Source organism: Thrips palmi, unplaced genomic scaffold (assembly GCF_012932325.1).
Source record: "Thrips palmi isolate BJ-2018 unplaced genomic scaffold, TpBJ-2018v1 HiC_scaffold_3, whole genome shotgun sequence".
NCBI lineage: Eukaryota > Metazoa > Arthropoda > Insecta > Thysanoptera > Thripidae > Thrips > Thrips palmi.
In genome coordinates, this window is record NW_023144630.1 from 5,072,241 (window position 1) to 5,088,362 (window position 16,122).

Sequence of the window (16,122 nt, forward strand, 5' to 3'; positions counted from 1 at the left end):
TCTTAATCCATTAGGCCGTATTGACCGAAAAACACTTAAAAACAGCAGGAAAAAAACAAATTTTGAGGGACATACACTTTCGGTCAAGTTTCGAATCGTTTCCCATGTGTTTGAGGGTGCTGATGACGAAAATAGAACCCGCTCTGACCCCCGACCCACAGCTAAGTCCCATTGGTGAAGATTTTGATCACCAAATGGGCATCACGCCCACTTCTGCGGTATGAAGAGGAAAGCAGCCTGCCGAAGGCAGGTTAGCGCCGCAGGCCAAGGTAGGTGTATACGGCATGCGTGGATTGTCGAAATTGGCGAAGCCGCGAAGCCTGTTACGTCAAGACACGGTCTGGCGTACACCAACCTTGTTTATTCCGAAAAATAAATCCAGGAAAGCTGGTTTCATTTCTTTCCTGACGAAGGAAATAGCTGTTGGGTCACTTCTCTCCCTCTCACTCCTATCAGCGTGTGACTTATGTTCAGTGTTTGCACTGTGTGCATCAGATTTGTTTTTCCTCTCATCTGCTTATACTGACGTATAAACTGACTTCATACATAAACTGACTAAGAAACTACAAGAAACATGGATTCGGACTCAGACAACATTGAAGAAGTCGCGGATGAGCAGGGATATTTGATTAATGATGGAGATGGGAGTGTAACTGTGTTGCAAGTGCAAAGAAAGGGCAGAATCCTTAAATTGAGAGATCATTAATCTCTTGAAGAGAAGTTTGTGCCTGGATTTGAGATGTAATATTCTCGTTGCTCGGAGAAATTAAATAACAAATGCAAAGCTAGAGCCAGGAAAGAATTGGGCAAAGACATGGTAATGACACGGGGCTTCACAATACATAACATATGGACCTATCTGAGCATGCTTAACTATGCATAAAAAAAGTCCAAAAGAATGTAGTGTGGACTACCCCTCAAATTTTTCTCTATGATCGGTGCGAGCCAAGGTGCATGTAAGTTCGGATGCGGGTAGCAGGAACGGTTAAGGAGGACTCCGCTGTGGGACATTACCAATCATAAGACGAATTTATGGGGTGGTCCGCATTACCCGCTAGTGGTATCCATATTACCCGCATTTACGGTGGGCTTCTAGGGGTGGACCCTTTCTTGGTTTTGAGACGTGCTGGAGGTTGCAGACTCGCCCCTGCGCCTATCCCAGGTGCGCCGCGCTCTGTCCGCCGAGCTGGGCATGATGGCGCACCGGCTCGGCCCCGAGCACCCCAAGCCCGCCTCCTTCGACGAGGTCGCGTGGTCGAGGTGGGCCCTCGCCGGCTACCGGGTCATACACAGTCAGAAGGTTCTGCGGGTGACTAACGTGTTCCTGCCCACGTACTACTGCGGCGTCGTGGGCTGGCTGCTAAGGCAGACGTCCTTGAGCGTAAGTAAAACAGGCCGTTCTGAACAGGGACGCAAAGTGGGCCAGAAGACCGGTGGAGGCGGCCAAAATTCTAGGCACGACAGTCACGAAATGCACACGGTAAATCCTGGATAATTTTTTTTGCCAAACTTTACCGTACTTCAAAAACCAGTATCCACCGTACAGTCTACAGTATTTACCGTACTTGTTTTACAAAATATTCCGTAGTCATTTAACAGTAGTTACCGTTCTTCCGTACAGTCCATGCCGTAGGAAGGACTAGATCAGGTCCCAACAAAGGCCGCTTCCAAGACTTGTCTACATCAGGATCTTAATAAAAGGGGGTCGACCGACTGAAAAATTTTATTGCACCTTTCGATAGGTCTCGTCAAGACCTTTACAACGATTGGTCGGAAGGGGGGTCCAGGAGTCCGACTTCAGCAGTTGCATTCATCAGGAACTTGAAAAACGAGGGTTGATCGACTGAAAAAAATTGTAGCAGTTTTTGATAGGTATTGAAAGTACGAGATTGCCTGTAAAAAAAGGACGGTGTTGCCCGCCAAAAAACGACGGTATTGCCTGTTAAAAAAAAGTACGCTGAAGTCTGGAGTAATCAGTACAGGATTTACCGTGATCTTTTCTCGCAGTGCACTGGATTGCGCTCCGAACCAGGCAAACTTTGGTTACACCACACGTCTAGAATTTCAGCCGCCTCCACCAGGCTTCAAGCCGGATGCAGGGTAAATTTCATTAATCGTAAAGAAAAATGTGGAGTTTGCACGCTTTGACAGTGTGCCCAAAGTTTGCCTGGCCGTCGCAACAATTTTGGAGGGCTGAGCAGGGATTGTACCACAGTCTGACGGACACCACCGCGGCTTTTGTCATCGTCTACGACACCATGTTCCTTATGCGGTGTCGGAGGGAGCTCCTATCGTACGTTCAAGAGGCCGTGGGGCTCGCAATGGAGATCGAGGAGTTGATGGCGCCCAGCAAGGTGAGATTGGGCATGGTCGATGCTCAAGTGAAACTGCGATAAAAAAAATCAAACAAAAAACACAACTGCAAATGCAAAAGCGATACATAAGTACATTTTTGGGTGATACAATTGAGTATCGCCAACGAACGGCATAACGGAGATGTATTGCCCTCAGATCGGGGATACACAGAAGTATCGCCAGAATTTGGCGATACTTTTGGGTATCGCCAAAACCGCGGCATTGAACTAAGGACTTGTCCCCTTGATTTGTTCAACAATTAATGCCAAATCGTGGCAATACTCCGAAGTATCGCCAAATGTTGGCGATACTTTCGTGTATCGCCGTTTTGAAGGCAATACTTTTCCGTAAGGCCGTTTATTGGCGATACTCAATTGTATCCCCAAAAAAGGTACAAAAAGTATTGCCTTTGGATTTGCAGTGACTGCAGAAGGTTCTAACGGTTGCCTTGCAGGAGATGGAGAAAGACATCTTGTACACCGTCCACATGCTGCAATTCATTTTCTCTGCCGGGGCGATGCACGCCTTGGCAGCGTTGCTCCTGTTTCTGCTGCCCACCTTCGTCAACGGGGAGTCGCCGAGCCCCGTCATCGAGAAGGACGCCCTGCCGCCCTACGCTAGGGTCACTCTGTACATTTTTCAGGTGCCGCACAGTGGGCCAGAAGACCGGCGGAGGCGGCGAAAACTCGGGACGCGTTTTGAGCTCCAGAGCCGCTTAATGAGACTCGAACCGCTCGTGTGACCCCACCAATGGATTCCTCGTCCGGAGAGCAATCCATTGGTGGGGTCACACGTTCGGTTCGAGTCCTGTTTAGCGACTCAGGAGCTCCCGTCAAGAATTTGGGCCGCCTCCATCGGTCTTACGGCCCACTGTGTGCCCCAGTGAGAAAGCTGGCTGTACTTTTTGGCAAGAGAACATCCTTCATAATTTTATTTAGTAAATTGTTAGGATTACATATTGTAGGCTATATAGTGCCTGGTTTCTGACGACAAAGTCCATTAGAGTATGCCAGCGTCATCGTGGCAATGAATAAAACGTTACGGAAAATTCTGTTAACACCTTGTGATGATTCTCGGTAGGGCCTCACAGTATTTTGCAGAGGGCTATACAGTCTTCCCGAAGGGTGAGGAGGTCCTGCGGAGAATATTGATAAGAGGGCTACGGAGAATCTTGGCAAAAACATGACAATTTTTCGTAGCTTTTTGCCTTAGTGGTATTTGACGCTAAATAAGTGACCATGCACATAGAGGACTGCAAGATACTGTCCCCAAGTCTCTTCACTGTTATTCATCCTGCGATAATCACTGTCTATGCAATAAAAACTTATCACATTTTTTTTGCTATGATAACTAGTACTAAAAATCTTAAATAAAAATTTTATAGGTAACTTTTGCAATAAAGTATCATTTTTTTGCGATAACGACAACAAAGAAAATGCAATGAAAAGTCATCGCTAAAAATGTGATGGAAGTTACTACAAAAACGCTCTTTTATCGCCAATATTATGAAGTGGTTATTGCAAAAAAAAAAAAATGCTGTAACTAAATCGTTGCATTCTAGGGTGCGATAAATCTTAGGAATCGCAAACTCGGTTTTATCGCAAAAATTTGAAGTAAAAGTATCGCAAAATGAGTGACTGTTTCTGCGCGTCTCAGGACCTTTACGTGTTCGTTGGAGACTCGTGCTTCGTGCTGGTGGAGTACGTGCACCTGGGCACCACCCTGGCGGCCAGCCTCATGTTCCGCACGCTGGCGGCCAAGTTCAAGGCCGAGAGCCTCAGCGACCAGCAGCTGCGGCACCTCGTGGCCCTGCACCAGCGCCTCGTCGACAACGTCAGAGCCTTGCAAGTGCGCTCCACAGTGGGCCACACTCTCCGACTCGTATTGACTTTTTTCTCTCCATTATTGACATTTTGTCCTTTGCTTACGTAGTTTTTTAAGCAGCAATAATATGTAGTATTTCCTTCGTAACCATGTACAATATTGTTCACTATAAGGACTAAATTGTCATCAACTATTGACTATTTTTTAAGTAAATTGCGTATTGACTCTTTGTCGATAGCAAATTGACTTTATGTCAATATAACGAACAAAATCCTACATAAGTATTGAGGAAATAGTACTTTTTATTGCTGTGCAAAATACTCTTTTACAAAGGACAAAAAGTCAATAACAGTCTGAGAGTGCAGAAGACCGGTGGAGGCGGTCAAAACTACGCGTTTTGAGCTCTACGCTGAACAGGACTCGGACGGAACTTGCGACCCCACCAATGAATTTACTCGTTGAAAGAGCAATCCGTTGGTGGGGTCACACGTTCGGTTCGACTTCCATTTAGCGACACAGGATCTCAAAATGCGTCTGGAATTTCGGGCGCCTCCAACGGTCTTCAAGCCCACTCAGCGCACCACTCGCCACATGATTATTGATCCAGGAAGCGGAAGAAGGGAATAATTCGACTTATACCTATGTTGAGTTCTTATTCTACTATTGTGACTTAAAATGGTTTACATCATTGCAGTAAATTATTTAACTCAATTCCCAGCAGTTAGGGAGGAAATCCACTCTGAAAAAAGTTCTGAACATGACCCCTTCTACGCTCTCAATTTAGCGGAAAACCAAATTTACCAAATTAAACATGACTCCGTTGGAAATATTGTCCATAGGAGATTACTCAGCTGGTGTTTTTGTGTATCTATTGTAAAAATAATCAAGTCGCTGACTACAGTTCCACTTGACTTGTCTCCAAATTCTACTTCGTTTGCAAAATATAAATTGAAATGGCTATTTTCTATTTTTACGGGAAGTGATAAGTAACAGAAATTCTGTACGGAGTGACCTGGCACTTCATCTTAAAATTCAACGTATGTTTCTTGGACTTGGTATCGTGTATGACATTCATTGCTTAAGTATTAGTTTTGCTTGCTAACAGGTTGTTTTTCTCCTAAGATGTGCAAAATAAAGTTATCCACTTCTCCCGCTTCCTGGATCAAATATGACACAAGCAGCACACTGTGAAAACCTTACAAACTATTTCAGGCCTTACGAAGATAAGTAGATTGTAATAAAGTACTGTATTTTAAGCATTTATAAGCTTTCAAAGAAAATACTTCGCAACAGACTATTTCTTCTTATAACAAGTTAAATTAGTTTGTGCTATGTATGCTCAAAATACTTCGCAAGGTTTTGAGGGTGCACCTCGTGGTTGAACGTTGAATGATGCCTTAGGAACGCCTGTCCGGGGTGACCCTGGTGCTGATGTACTGCGTGATCTCAGGGCTGGTGACGTCCACGTTGAGTCTCATGGCACCCGACCCGGTCCTGTACATGTTCCTCATGATGCCGACCCTGGCCGTCGTGATCGCCATCAAGTGCTCCGTGGCCGACGAGCTGCTGGCCTGGAGTGTGGCCCTCGCAAACGCGGTGCGTCCTGGCTACACGGTGAAAACGGTACCCGGTTTTCCCAGAAACCCCCTGGAAATCGCCTATGTCTTTACCATGGGCTTCCTGGGGAAACCAGATACCTTTTTTACCGTGTGGTCTTCTACGAGAACCGAAACGGCAACGTCGTTGCTTTGAGAGCCTTTGGAAACCAGTAAAATCGCCCTCCTCGAGATTTTGTTTTGTAAAATTACTATCAGTTCGCCGTTAAATTTGTACAACGAGGTGATTGTAAAATTTCAAATAGAATCTCACCACCTAACATTATTTCGTGAATTAATATACCCCTAAATTAACAAAATTAATCCTCAAATTTTGCTAATTTTAGGGATCTTTTCTCCCTATTTAGTAAGGAAACAATTCTGCAAACTCGTCAGTGCACTCAGCACCGAGGGGGTAACCACTCGCGTAATACCCTGTACACGACAACCGTGTATTACGCGTAATACACGTGATCGTAATACCATTTGTGGGTCACATGTGTCAAATTTTGGCATTTTAAGGTCGTAATACATGTGTAATACACCCGTAATGCAGCGTAATACCGAGTAGTCTGTACACGATTTCTTAAAGTGTTTACCCCCTCGCTCAGCACACTCTCTTCAGTGGGAGTGCAGTCCCCTGAGCGTGTACTCATGAGTACATTCGCGCGATAGTGTACTCAGATGAATTCACTCTTTTAAGAGTGTGATAGTGAGTGAACGCTGAACAGTGTTGTGAGAGCACTGCGGAGTTTGCAAAGAAAGGAGGAAAACGCAACTTTTTGTACTTGATTTCGCATTAAAACTTTTATACAGGCGATCTCGCATGTAAATTTTTGAGTCAGTTGTAAAATTAAGATTGGCTCGTAGGGAAACAAGTAAACGTATGGCAACATGCGAAACATTACGATGTCATCGTAAAACTACGACATTAACTCCTTAAATTATGAGTTAAGGTTGTCGAAAGATTGAAGTTTCTTAATTTCACGAATCATGCGTAACTTTATGAATAATTATTTGCAACATTGCGAAAGTATTTCTAAGGACACGGTAAAAACGGAACCTGGTTTTCCCAGGAACCCTATGGTAGAGACATGGGCGATTTCCAGGGAGTTCCTGGGAAAACCAGGTTCCGTTTTTACCGTGGATTGATATATTGTAAAGTAACGATTTCGCCTAACAGTGCATCTGTGCAGGTGTATGCAAGCCCGTGGCTCAGCTCTCCGCGAAGCTTCCGGCTCATGGCGCTAACGGTGCTCACCAGGGCGCAGCGACCACAGGTAAATACCTGCTTATGGCGGGAAATGCGATGGGTGAAACGAAACAATAGTGCACTCATTTGTACACGTGAGGCCCTACTCAGTGTACTCACAAATTTTAAAAGAGCGAAAATAACTAAATTTATACAGGATTTGGTATTGTGTTTGTTTAAAACGCGATAAAAGCAATAAAGGCAATAAAACGTTCACAATATGGCCAATTTATGAGTATTATCAGGTGTACTCTCCTGTACTCATGTGTACACCAAAGCGCTGAGTGATTCACTCTTCGGGAAAATGTACTTACTCCGAAATTGTTTCTTTCTGTCCACAGCTTGTTGCCGTGCGGTTCTTGGGCCGCCTTGACCGACCTATTGCCAGTGAAATATTTAAACGATGGTACACTTTCGTGCAGGTGCTCAGTGAATACTGAGAAGTGGACTGCGTGCTGGTGGTACACTCTACCAAAAATGTCCTGTAAATGCCGTTAATTTATTACCAATTTTCACTGTAGGTCAATTCACAGCGTTTACTGTGATCTGCTCACGGGATTCACTGTGATCTTGTTCGCGGTGTTCACTGTGATCTGGTCCCCAGTAAACACTGTGAGTTTGACGCCGCTAAGCACCGAAGTACTGCAAATCAGGCTCCAATTCACGGCGTTTACTGTGACCAGATCACAGTGAACACTGTAACCGAGATCACAGTGAACGCCGTGAACTAGTTCACAGCAAACGCCGTGAATTGCATAACAGCAAACGTTGGTAATAAATTAACGGCGTTGACAGGACATTTTTTGTAGAGTGTAGATAGGTAAGAACATTGCATAGTTAAAAGTCATCACGTCGTAGATAGATAAGCAATCTATTGTCACAGGTGAATCAACAACTTCGCCCTCAACTTCGCCCCACCGCTCTACAACATCTACAAGCTTCCTGGACTTCACCCGGCTCCATAGACATTGCAGTAGACAACTGCTCTATAAGTTTTGCTTATGCCTTCCCCCACTCTCCTCTCCATCCCTTCCGGGAAGCCTTGCTTGGTGTGTTCGTCGATTTGTGCAGTCAGTATCACGCAAACCTTCCACTTCTTCTTTTCTATCGTCCCTAAACTCCACAGTTTACCATGGTTATACCAGACATCAAGAAATACAACTGAAGATTGTCAGCTTATACTGTTGTTACATTGACGACTGAACACAGAAAGAAATAAAAAATATCGTCCACCCCAAACTCACTGTTTCGTTCTTCTATTTTGTTCTTAAAATTAATATAATTTCAAACCTTTATCTCATTACAGCGCCTAGGTATCATTGTGTGTGATTTCCCTGAGCGCGAAATGTCCTGTAACCCTATTTCAAACAAATTGATCGTTTTTAGGGACAAGGAAATGGGGTAGGCCAGGTAAATAAGGGTTACGAATATGGTTGGTTTCCGTTCTGGTGACTTAATGTCGAACTTCATGAAAAAACAAATACTCGAAATACAAATTCTGTCATATACATTTTTTTTCGTGTGTATTACCTACTCCCTTTCCAGGCTTCTTCCTCGTCGTGCACTGTGGCAAAAAGATACGGAAAATTCTGTTAATTTTTTAGCCGAGATTCTCCGTAGCCCTCTTATCAATTTTCTCCGTGGGCTCTTACAGTATTCTCCGTAGGGCCGTACAGTACAGTATTCTCCGTAAGGGAGGGTGGGGTACCATGTGACGGTTTCTGTTAAATGCCCGTCAACCCAATAATACCAATCACATTACATCCATAAGTAGAACATGTGAACAAAATGATTCTTCACCTTAAAATTGCTGTTGAGATTTCTAATTTATCTGTTTTGGTTGCTGAGTTATCGCGAGTTGAATGGGCCAAGTCAAAGTGTCACTTCGTACCCCACGTAGTACACTATGTGACAACCTTAGTGTACCATGTGACAGTGACCTTTTGTCTGGGTTTAAATCCTATTCAGCGTACCTACACGCAGAGAATGAACGAAGAAGTCTTCCAGCTTTTTATTTCCGTTGAGTTTATCAATTTATCATCTTTGGTTCCCGAATCAAAAATTCTTTCACAGAAATGGGTCGTTTAGGATACTGTAAGGCCAGTGCCAAAACAGTTTTGGCCGGGGCCGCCCCCTTCTTGCCCATCAGAGGCCTCAAAAAAGGGTCTAAACGTCAAAATTGGCACTTTTACGACCATAACATTGGGACCAGGTACAATTTTGACATGCTCTATCTCGCTTTTGGTGCGGAATATATGTCCGAATGCTGTGAATTTTTCGGAGAGCTGTTGAACAAGGTCTTTCGCCCGGGCGTAGGCCGTTTTTGTCAAAAAACGGCGTGAAAATCGTCGTTTTTCATGTACTTTGATGTCTTCCGCCATCCTGTGCATTGTGTTATGCCGTTTAAGACGTCCCACTCGATCCATCTCTCAAGACCAATTCTGAAATATCATTTTGCATATAATCAACCCAGGAAGTGACCAGGGGTGCATTCCATGACAGAATAACAGGCCTTGAGACAAAGGTTGTCAGAATCGGCCCAAATTTTTTTTGGTGACTCTTTCTCACTATAGTAGACTCTAAAAACAAATTTTTAGATTTTTTGAATTTCTTTTGTAGTTTTGGTCAACCATTTTAACCAAATTTTTACGATAAAAAATGCAGATATCAAAAAAGACGTCATCATGGATTTGGCTGAAAAAATTTTTGTAGCTTCCCCTTGGTGTACTAAGAGCCTGCAATCCCCCATTGAGGGCCCATGGTACAGGAATGGAGAAAAAAATCAGGAATGTTGAAATTTGGGTTGTTGTTTTTTTCACTGTTTTGGGCCAAACTGACACTCTGAGGGTTCCGTCTCTTGTTTGACCTTAACGCTTGGGTCTCACAATTGAAGAAGCAATCGATTACTTTCAAAACTCTCATTAGGCAACATCTCAGGCCTCTCCTCTCTTGATTCAGAATTTTTTAAGCTGGCCATGAAATAAACTAATGGAGTATTTACCTCAATCCCTTTGTCTCTGTTTTACGCAGCCAAAAGGATTACTTGCTCTGTGTACGCTACAGAGAAGATTTTGTCTTCACAAAGAAGATTTTGACTTGGAAAATTCTGAATCAAGAGAGGAGAGGCCTGAGATGTTGCCTTGAGAGTTTTGAAAGTAATCGATTGCTTCTTCAAATGTGGGACTCAAGCGTTGAGGTCAAACAAGATACGGAACCCCGAAAGTGTCAATTTAGCCCAAAACAGTTTTAAGAAAACCCTAAATTTCAACGTTCCTGATTTTTTAAGCGGTCTTGCTACCGCTTCTAGCTCTGCATCCGATCCCACTCATCCCATCCCATCCACCCATCCATCCATTCAGCGCGCTGGGAGGGGACTGCATGGTCGTGTTGGTCGTCGTCGTCTGTCGTCGTCCTGCGCCGCCACGCCGCGCTGCCTCGCCGCGTTAGTCCCCACTCCTCACAGCCACCCCCACCCTTCTTGCCCCCTCTCTGCCCGGCCTCCCCTGCCGGTCCACGGCAAGACCGCTTTGCTAAGCTTGCCTTGGCGGAACTTTTTCTCCATTCCTGTACATGGGGCCCTCAATGGGGGATTGCAGGCTCTTAGTACACTAATAGGGGAAGCTACAAAAAAATTTTCAGCCAAATCCATGATGACGTCTTTTTTGATATCTGCATTTTTTTATTTTTTGTCGTAAAAATTTAGTTAAAATGGTTGACGAAAACTACAAAAAATTTTCAAAAAATCTAAAAATTTGTTTTTAGTGTCTACTAGTAAGGAAGAGTAACCAAAAAAAATTTGGGCCGATTCTGACAACCTTTGTCTCAAGGCCTGTTATTCTGTCATGGAATGCACCCAGAGTGGAACCGGAAATGGCCATGATTACGCCGGAAGTGCACGAAATGTCGAAAACAGCAGTTACCTATTTTGACCGAAACGTGTCCACTTCCAGCGCGCTCATGGCCATTTCCACTCTGGCCGGTTCCACTCTGACCACTTCCAGAGTTCATTGGATGCAAAACGATATTTCAGACTGAGTCTTTAGAGATGGATCGAGTGGGGCGTTTTAAACGGCAAAAAACACTGCATAGATGGCGAAAAACATCAAAATACATGAAAAAAGACGATTTTCACGCCGTTTTTTGACAAAAAACGGTCTCCGCCCAGGCCAAAGACCTTGTCCGACAGCCCTCCAAAAAATTCACAGCATTCGGACGTATATTCCCCACCAAAAGCGAGATAGAGCATGTCAAAATTGTAAGGGGGAATGGGGTAATTCCGGACACGGGGTAATTCCGGACACTTCGATTTTCACTGGGTTTGAGTGAAGATAACTCAAAAGCCCGCCTAACAGAGGAAGATAATCAGTTAAAAATGATAATTCCAAATCGCCAAGGTAGGAGGTCAAACCGTTTGGCTGTGGTCGCTTCACGAATTTTGAGTACCATAAAAAATAGGCAAAAGCTGCATCTTTTCCCCGTATTTCCATGTACTTATCGTACCTTACCATCAAGTTCAGTCCCATGACTAAAATTTTATCATATTATATGGTCATTGGACTTTACTTTGGCGTTTCGGGAGTGCTCGTATGGCTCGCCGTTTTCTTACAATTGAACATCAAAGGTTTTCACTACCTGTGGGGTAGAACCAGACAAGAAGTATTATTTTCTTCAATTTCCCGCATCATATTAAGGTAGTGGGTTCAAAATTGTGGACATGCATCCCCACCGTTACGAAGGATAAAGAAAGAACGAAAAATAGTATTGCAGCTATGTTAAAGAGCTTTACTCAAGACAGTGTTGTCAATTTAGGGGTTTTGATAAAAAACTATTCCTTTTAATATGCTTTGAGTCATAATCAAACACTTCAGTTCGCAGCAAATGTCCTTGTACGCCTTCTAAAAGCATGCCTGCCATCAAAACAATCGAAAGTAAGCTCGAGTAGTGTCAAATTTTAAGGTCGTCCGGAATTGCCCCATAGATCGTCCGGAATTACCCCAGGCTGGGGTAATTCCGGACACGTGCAGGGCTTTTGTTAGGCGCCTATATATCCCTAACCGTTGCTGAGATTTGGCTTTCATGTATATCATTGTGAAGGTAAAGGTCCATACTTTTTTCTCATGTAATAACATTTGACCCAAGAAGCATATTCAAGCTCAAAGACCAAAAAGAAAAAAAGCGTCCGGAATTACCCCACTCTCCCTTACCTGGTCCCAATGTGATGGTCGTAAAAGTGTCAATTTTGACGTTTAGACCCTTTTTTGAGGCCTCTGATGGGCAAGAAGGGGGCGGCCCCACCCAAAACTGTTTTGGAACTGGCCTTTCAGTATCCTGAACGACCCATTTCGGTGAAAGAATTTTTGATTTTAGACCCATCGCTCCACCCTACCGCACAGTCTTCTCCGTAGGACCTGGAAGACTGTTTCGTCCTACGGAGATCACTGTAAGGTCCTACGGAGAATACTGTAAGAGCCTACGGAGAACATTGACGGCTACAAAGAATTACCACAAGCTGTTAACAAAATTTTCCGTAGCTTTTTGCCACAGTGTGCGGTTTCTCGACTTGTCCGTCTTCGACCGCAGGGTCGGTCAGCTGGCCCTTTGATTTGATAACCCCACGTGGAGGGGCCTGTCGGCGAAAGCGCTATTCCCCCAACCTTGGCCGGTGCGAGTGACCACTTCCTGCTTTCCTGCTTTCTTTGTCATGGCTGTGATAAGAATGCTGTTCAGCCTCCAAATATCGCAGTCGGACGTGTTGATTGGAACGAGGGGGCCGAGCGGGTATTATCGTTTTGCATATGCCGCAGTGTACATGGTTCAAGGCGGGCTCGGGGTTTAAAAGGCGGTCGCTACAAGAGACTGCCGCAGTTGCCTGTGAGCATCAAGTCTGAGCGGAGTCGTGTCGCGTGAGCAGCGTTTAACACTCGACCACAGATGGATGGTTCTCCGGATTGGTGAGTTTCTTTTATACATTAGACCGTGAGTCCCGGGTCGTTCTGCACAGTACATTCTTCGACTTTATAGTGCATAGCTATGCATGCGCACGTATACGTCTATAAGGTATGTATAATGTTTTGCATCATTGTGTACATTTTATGCAGGGAGATGCATAAAATGTACACAGTGATTATACACAGAGGTGCGCATGCATAACTGTGCCTATGCATGAAAATGCATAATTATGCAGTTAAGGGGAGGTTCTGGTGAAAATCTTGCCATTTTCCAAATGGATCCTACACTCATAATTTGTTCGGAATATGAAGTTTTTCATTGGGGAGACTAAAATTTGACTTTTGAAGGCACATGCCAGGCTGTAAACCCAGTCGAAGAGTCTTTTTGAGCCTATTTTGGCTGTATCTTAGAAAATCTCCTTGCGCATACTATTTTGTCGTAAAAGGTTGACCTTGACATTTTTCACTTCTTCGACTCATATTCAAAAGATTCCGGCATGCATAGCTCAAAACTTCAATTATATTATTAATTATTAGCTTTTTAAGCTGAAAAGTCCCTAAAATTTGTCTATTTTGTACATTTTTGATCGATTTTAGTGAAATGCTTGGTTAGAAACCTTGCGAATAAAAATGCAATTGACATTTTGAGATGGGCATGCCGACATTTTTAAAAAATGAATCGAAGAAGTGAAAAATGTCTAAGCCAACCTTTTACGACAAAATAGTATGCGCAAGAAGATTTTTAAAGTTATAGCCTAAATGGGAGAAAAAGGCTCTGCGACTGGATTCAGGGCATAGAATGTGCCTCCCCAATGAAAAATTTTATTAAATACTTGATAAAACATCAAATTTTTAACAAATTTTCACAGTGGGACCTATTTAGGAGAAAATAGCATTTTCACCAGAACCTCCCCTTAAAAAGTCCATTAGAATTTAGTGTGCGCATAGTGATCGTCGCTCAGACATCTGCGTTTCTCAATAAGATTAGAATAGAAGGTTGGGGAAGACCTGCCGCGAACTTCTAAATGATAAGCTTTCTGACGCGAGCCAGATCGCACGATTCGTGACCCACAGTTGCTTTTTGACCTTATCTTTCAAAATTTTTAGAAGGGCCGAAAAGAAGCCTACCAGTAAGGACGTGGTGGGGAAGTAATATTTAATCTGCTTTTCGTCGCTTTCAGACGTTTCTTCTGTCCCCTGATTTGCATCAAGAAAGCTAAGAAACATGGCGCGACTGCCGCTGCTGCTACTGGGTGTCATTTCTTTACAAGTTTTCCTCCCGATTTTATCTTTATCATTACCGGATGAACTGTCACCAACATCAGGGGTAATTTATTTCTTGCTGCAGCTCACGGTTTTCACCCTTTTCCTAATACTGATCGGCATTATACAATATTTCAGAAACTAACACCAGGTGCGGTAAACACCAGTTCCAGACTTAAACGACAGTCTGATGACAGACTCTTCCAAGGTGGGCCGCGACAATGTCCACAGAATCTACCAGCACCACCGATACCAATTCAAGGAGAGGGCCGACCACGAACAGCTATACCATTGAATCGTCTTCCGCCGGCACCAGCATTCAACGGCAGAGTAAGTGCCCCCTTTCGAATCCTGAATCCTGACGGTTTCAACCTACCATCTCAAGATCCGGGAGGAAGAATGCTGGGTGAAGGTGGAACTCCACTTTCTCGGCATCACATCATCCCCGCAAGGACGCTTGGAAATTTCTTCAACCTCGTTATTCGTAATGAAATCATATTCCAGGGTCATGCAGGTGGAAGTAGGCATTTTCGTTTTGGCGAGTTTCTGGAACGTTTGACACAAGAGGCTATTTTCGATTTCAGAAGATTGCCTACTTCTCAAAATGACGCGCACGATAGCGCTTCGGAAATTGCGTATGTACTTGTTGGGAATCAATCTTTACCAAGGCATACGGAAACTCTTTATCACATGTTTCAGTGGTTCCCGCCTAACATATTTGTAGGACCCGACCCAAATTATCGAAATAATGACCCTCAAGACCACTTCGATGAGGAAGCAGCCTGTGCAGTGGGAGGTGGTTATGGGGTGATTATCTTAGAACTGTTTAGAGCTTTGAATTGGATCATGGTGAACTATAATGAACACGCGGATGCTCTTACTGACGAGCAACACACAGGAATGGTGACATGTGCAGTCGACATCCTGGATAGATTATTAAACTACCAGAGGAGAGTATACCATTACAATCGCGAACAGTGGAGGGCAGTGGACCGAAAGTGGACAGCAATATGTCCGCCTACGTCACACTTTAGAAGAGAGAGAAGAGAGATAGGGGCCACATTCGCAACTAAAAACAAGTCTTCAATACCAGATTCGTGTTGTTTCGTTCCTGTGAAGTTATGGGATCTTAAGAGTCGAAATTTGGCTATCGCCAAAATGGTTTTTGAGCGCGCCAAAAATAGTGGCGGATTCACGGAAAAGGACTATGCATCATGGAAAGAGTGGTATCACAACTCGCCGTGGATATCAAATTTCAGTTGGGGAATATTTGGAGACGGGGTGAAAATGGCAGGTTTTGGTCTGCTTAAAAAAGTTTGGGGATCATTTGGTTATGTGTTTAGAGATGGGTCTGTTTCTGTAGGTATAGTAGGGAGAGATACCCTACATGGTGACGATAATTGGAAGACGATAAAGGGAAGTGACTGGCTGTTGGATAAGGACGAAAGTGAGGGTTATGCTGGTCAAATGTTTTTTGATAGAAATGGAAGGCCAGTGGCCATTGTTATCACGAAGAAAATATTCGGAGAGTTTGGTTCAGGATACTCTTTCATCTACAATGATGGTAAATGGGAGTATGAGTCGACGGATGATTGGGATGGACGCCGCTTTGGTGGTAGGACCGAGTCTCTTGATTCTACTGCACCAAGATTTCTCAGATAACTTCCCGTTATGGCCAAATTGACCTGGGAGGTCAAGATGTAACTTGTTATACTTGTGTTTCATTGAATAAAAAATAAATAGATTGTTTTAGACAGGCTTTTTAAAGTGTTACCTCGGATGTACTGATTCTACTCATCTTCCGACAAGCCCATTACACATTCGCTCCCATGACGTATTTTGGAAACGACATTTTTAAGTTACGGAATTAATCGTTCCACACATC

At 43.9% G+C, this 16,122-nt stretch overlaps 3 protein-coding genes across 3 annotated transcripts in view; 2 read left to right on the forward strand and 1 right to left on the reverse strand.

Annotated features, from left to right (window-relative positions):
* The window catches only part of LOC117648591, a 282,401-nt gene that overhangs the window by 96,518 nt on the left and 169,761 nt on the right, over positions 1 to 16,122 (reverse strand).
* LOC117648443 lies at positions 4,122 to 7,466 on the forward strand. Its single transcript, XM_034390947.1, has 4 exons — positions 4,122 to 4,203; positions 5,630 to 5,775; positions 6,971 to 7,054; positions 7,368 to 7,466. Exons 2-4 carry the CDS (start codon positions 5,656 to 5,658, stop codon positions 7,464 to 7,466), a joined length of 303 nt encoding a protein of 100 aa, XP_034246838.1. The 5' UTR covers positions 4,122 to 4,203; positions 5,630 to 5,655.
* Positions 12,896 to 15,989, forward strand: LOC117648579. Its single transcript, XM_034391140.1, has 3 exons — positions 12,896 to 12,977; positions 14,156 to 14,301; positions 14,376 to 15,989. Exons 2-3 carry the CDS (start codon positions 14,200 to 14,202, stop codon positions 15,897 to 15,899), a joined length of 1,626 nt encoding a protein of 541 aa, XP_034247031.1. The 5' UTR covers positions 12,896 to 12,977; positions 14,156 to 14,199; the 3' UTR covers positions 15,900 to 15,989.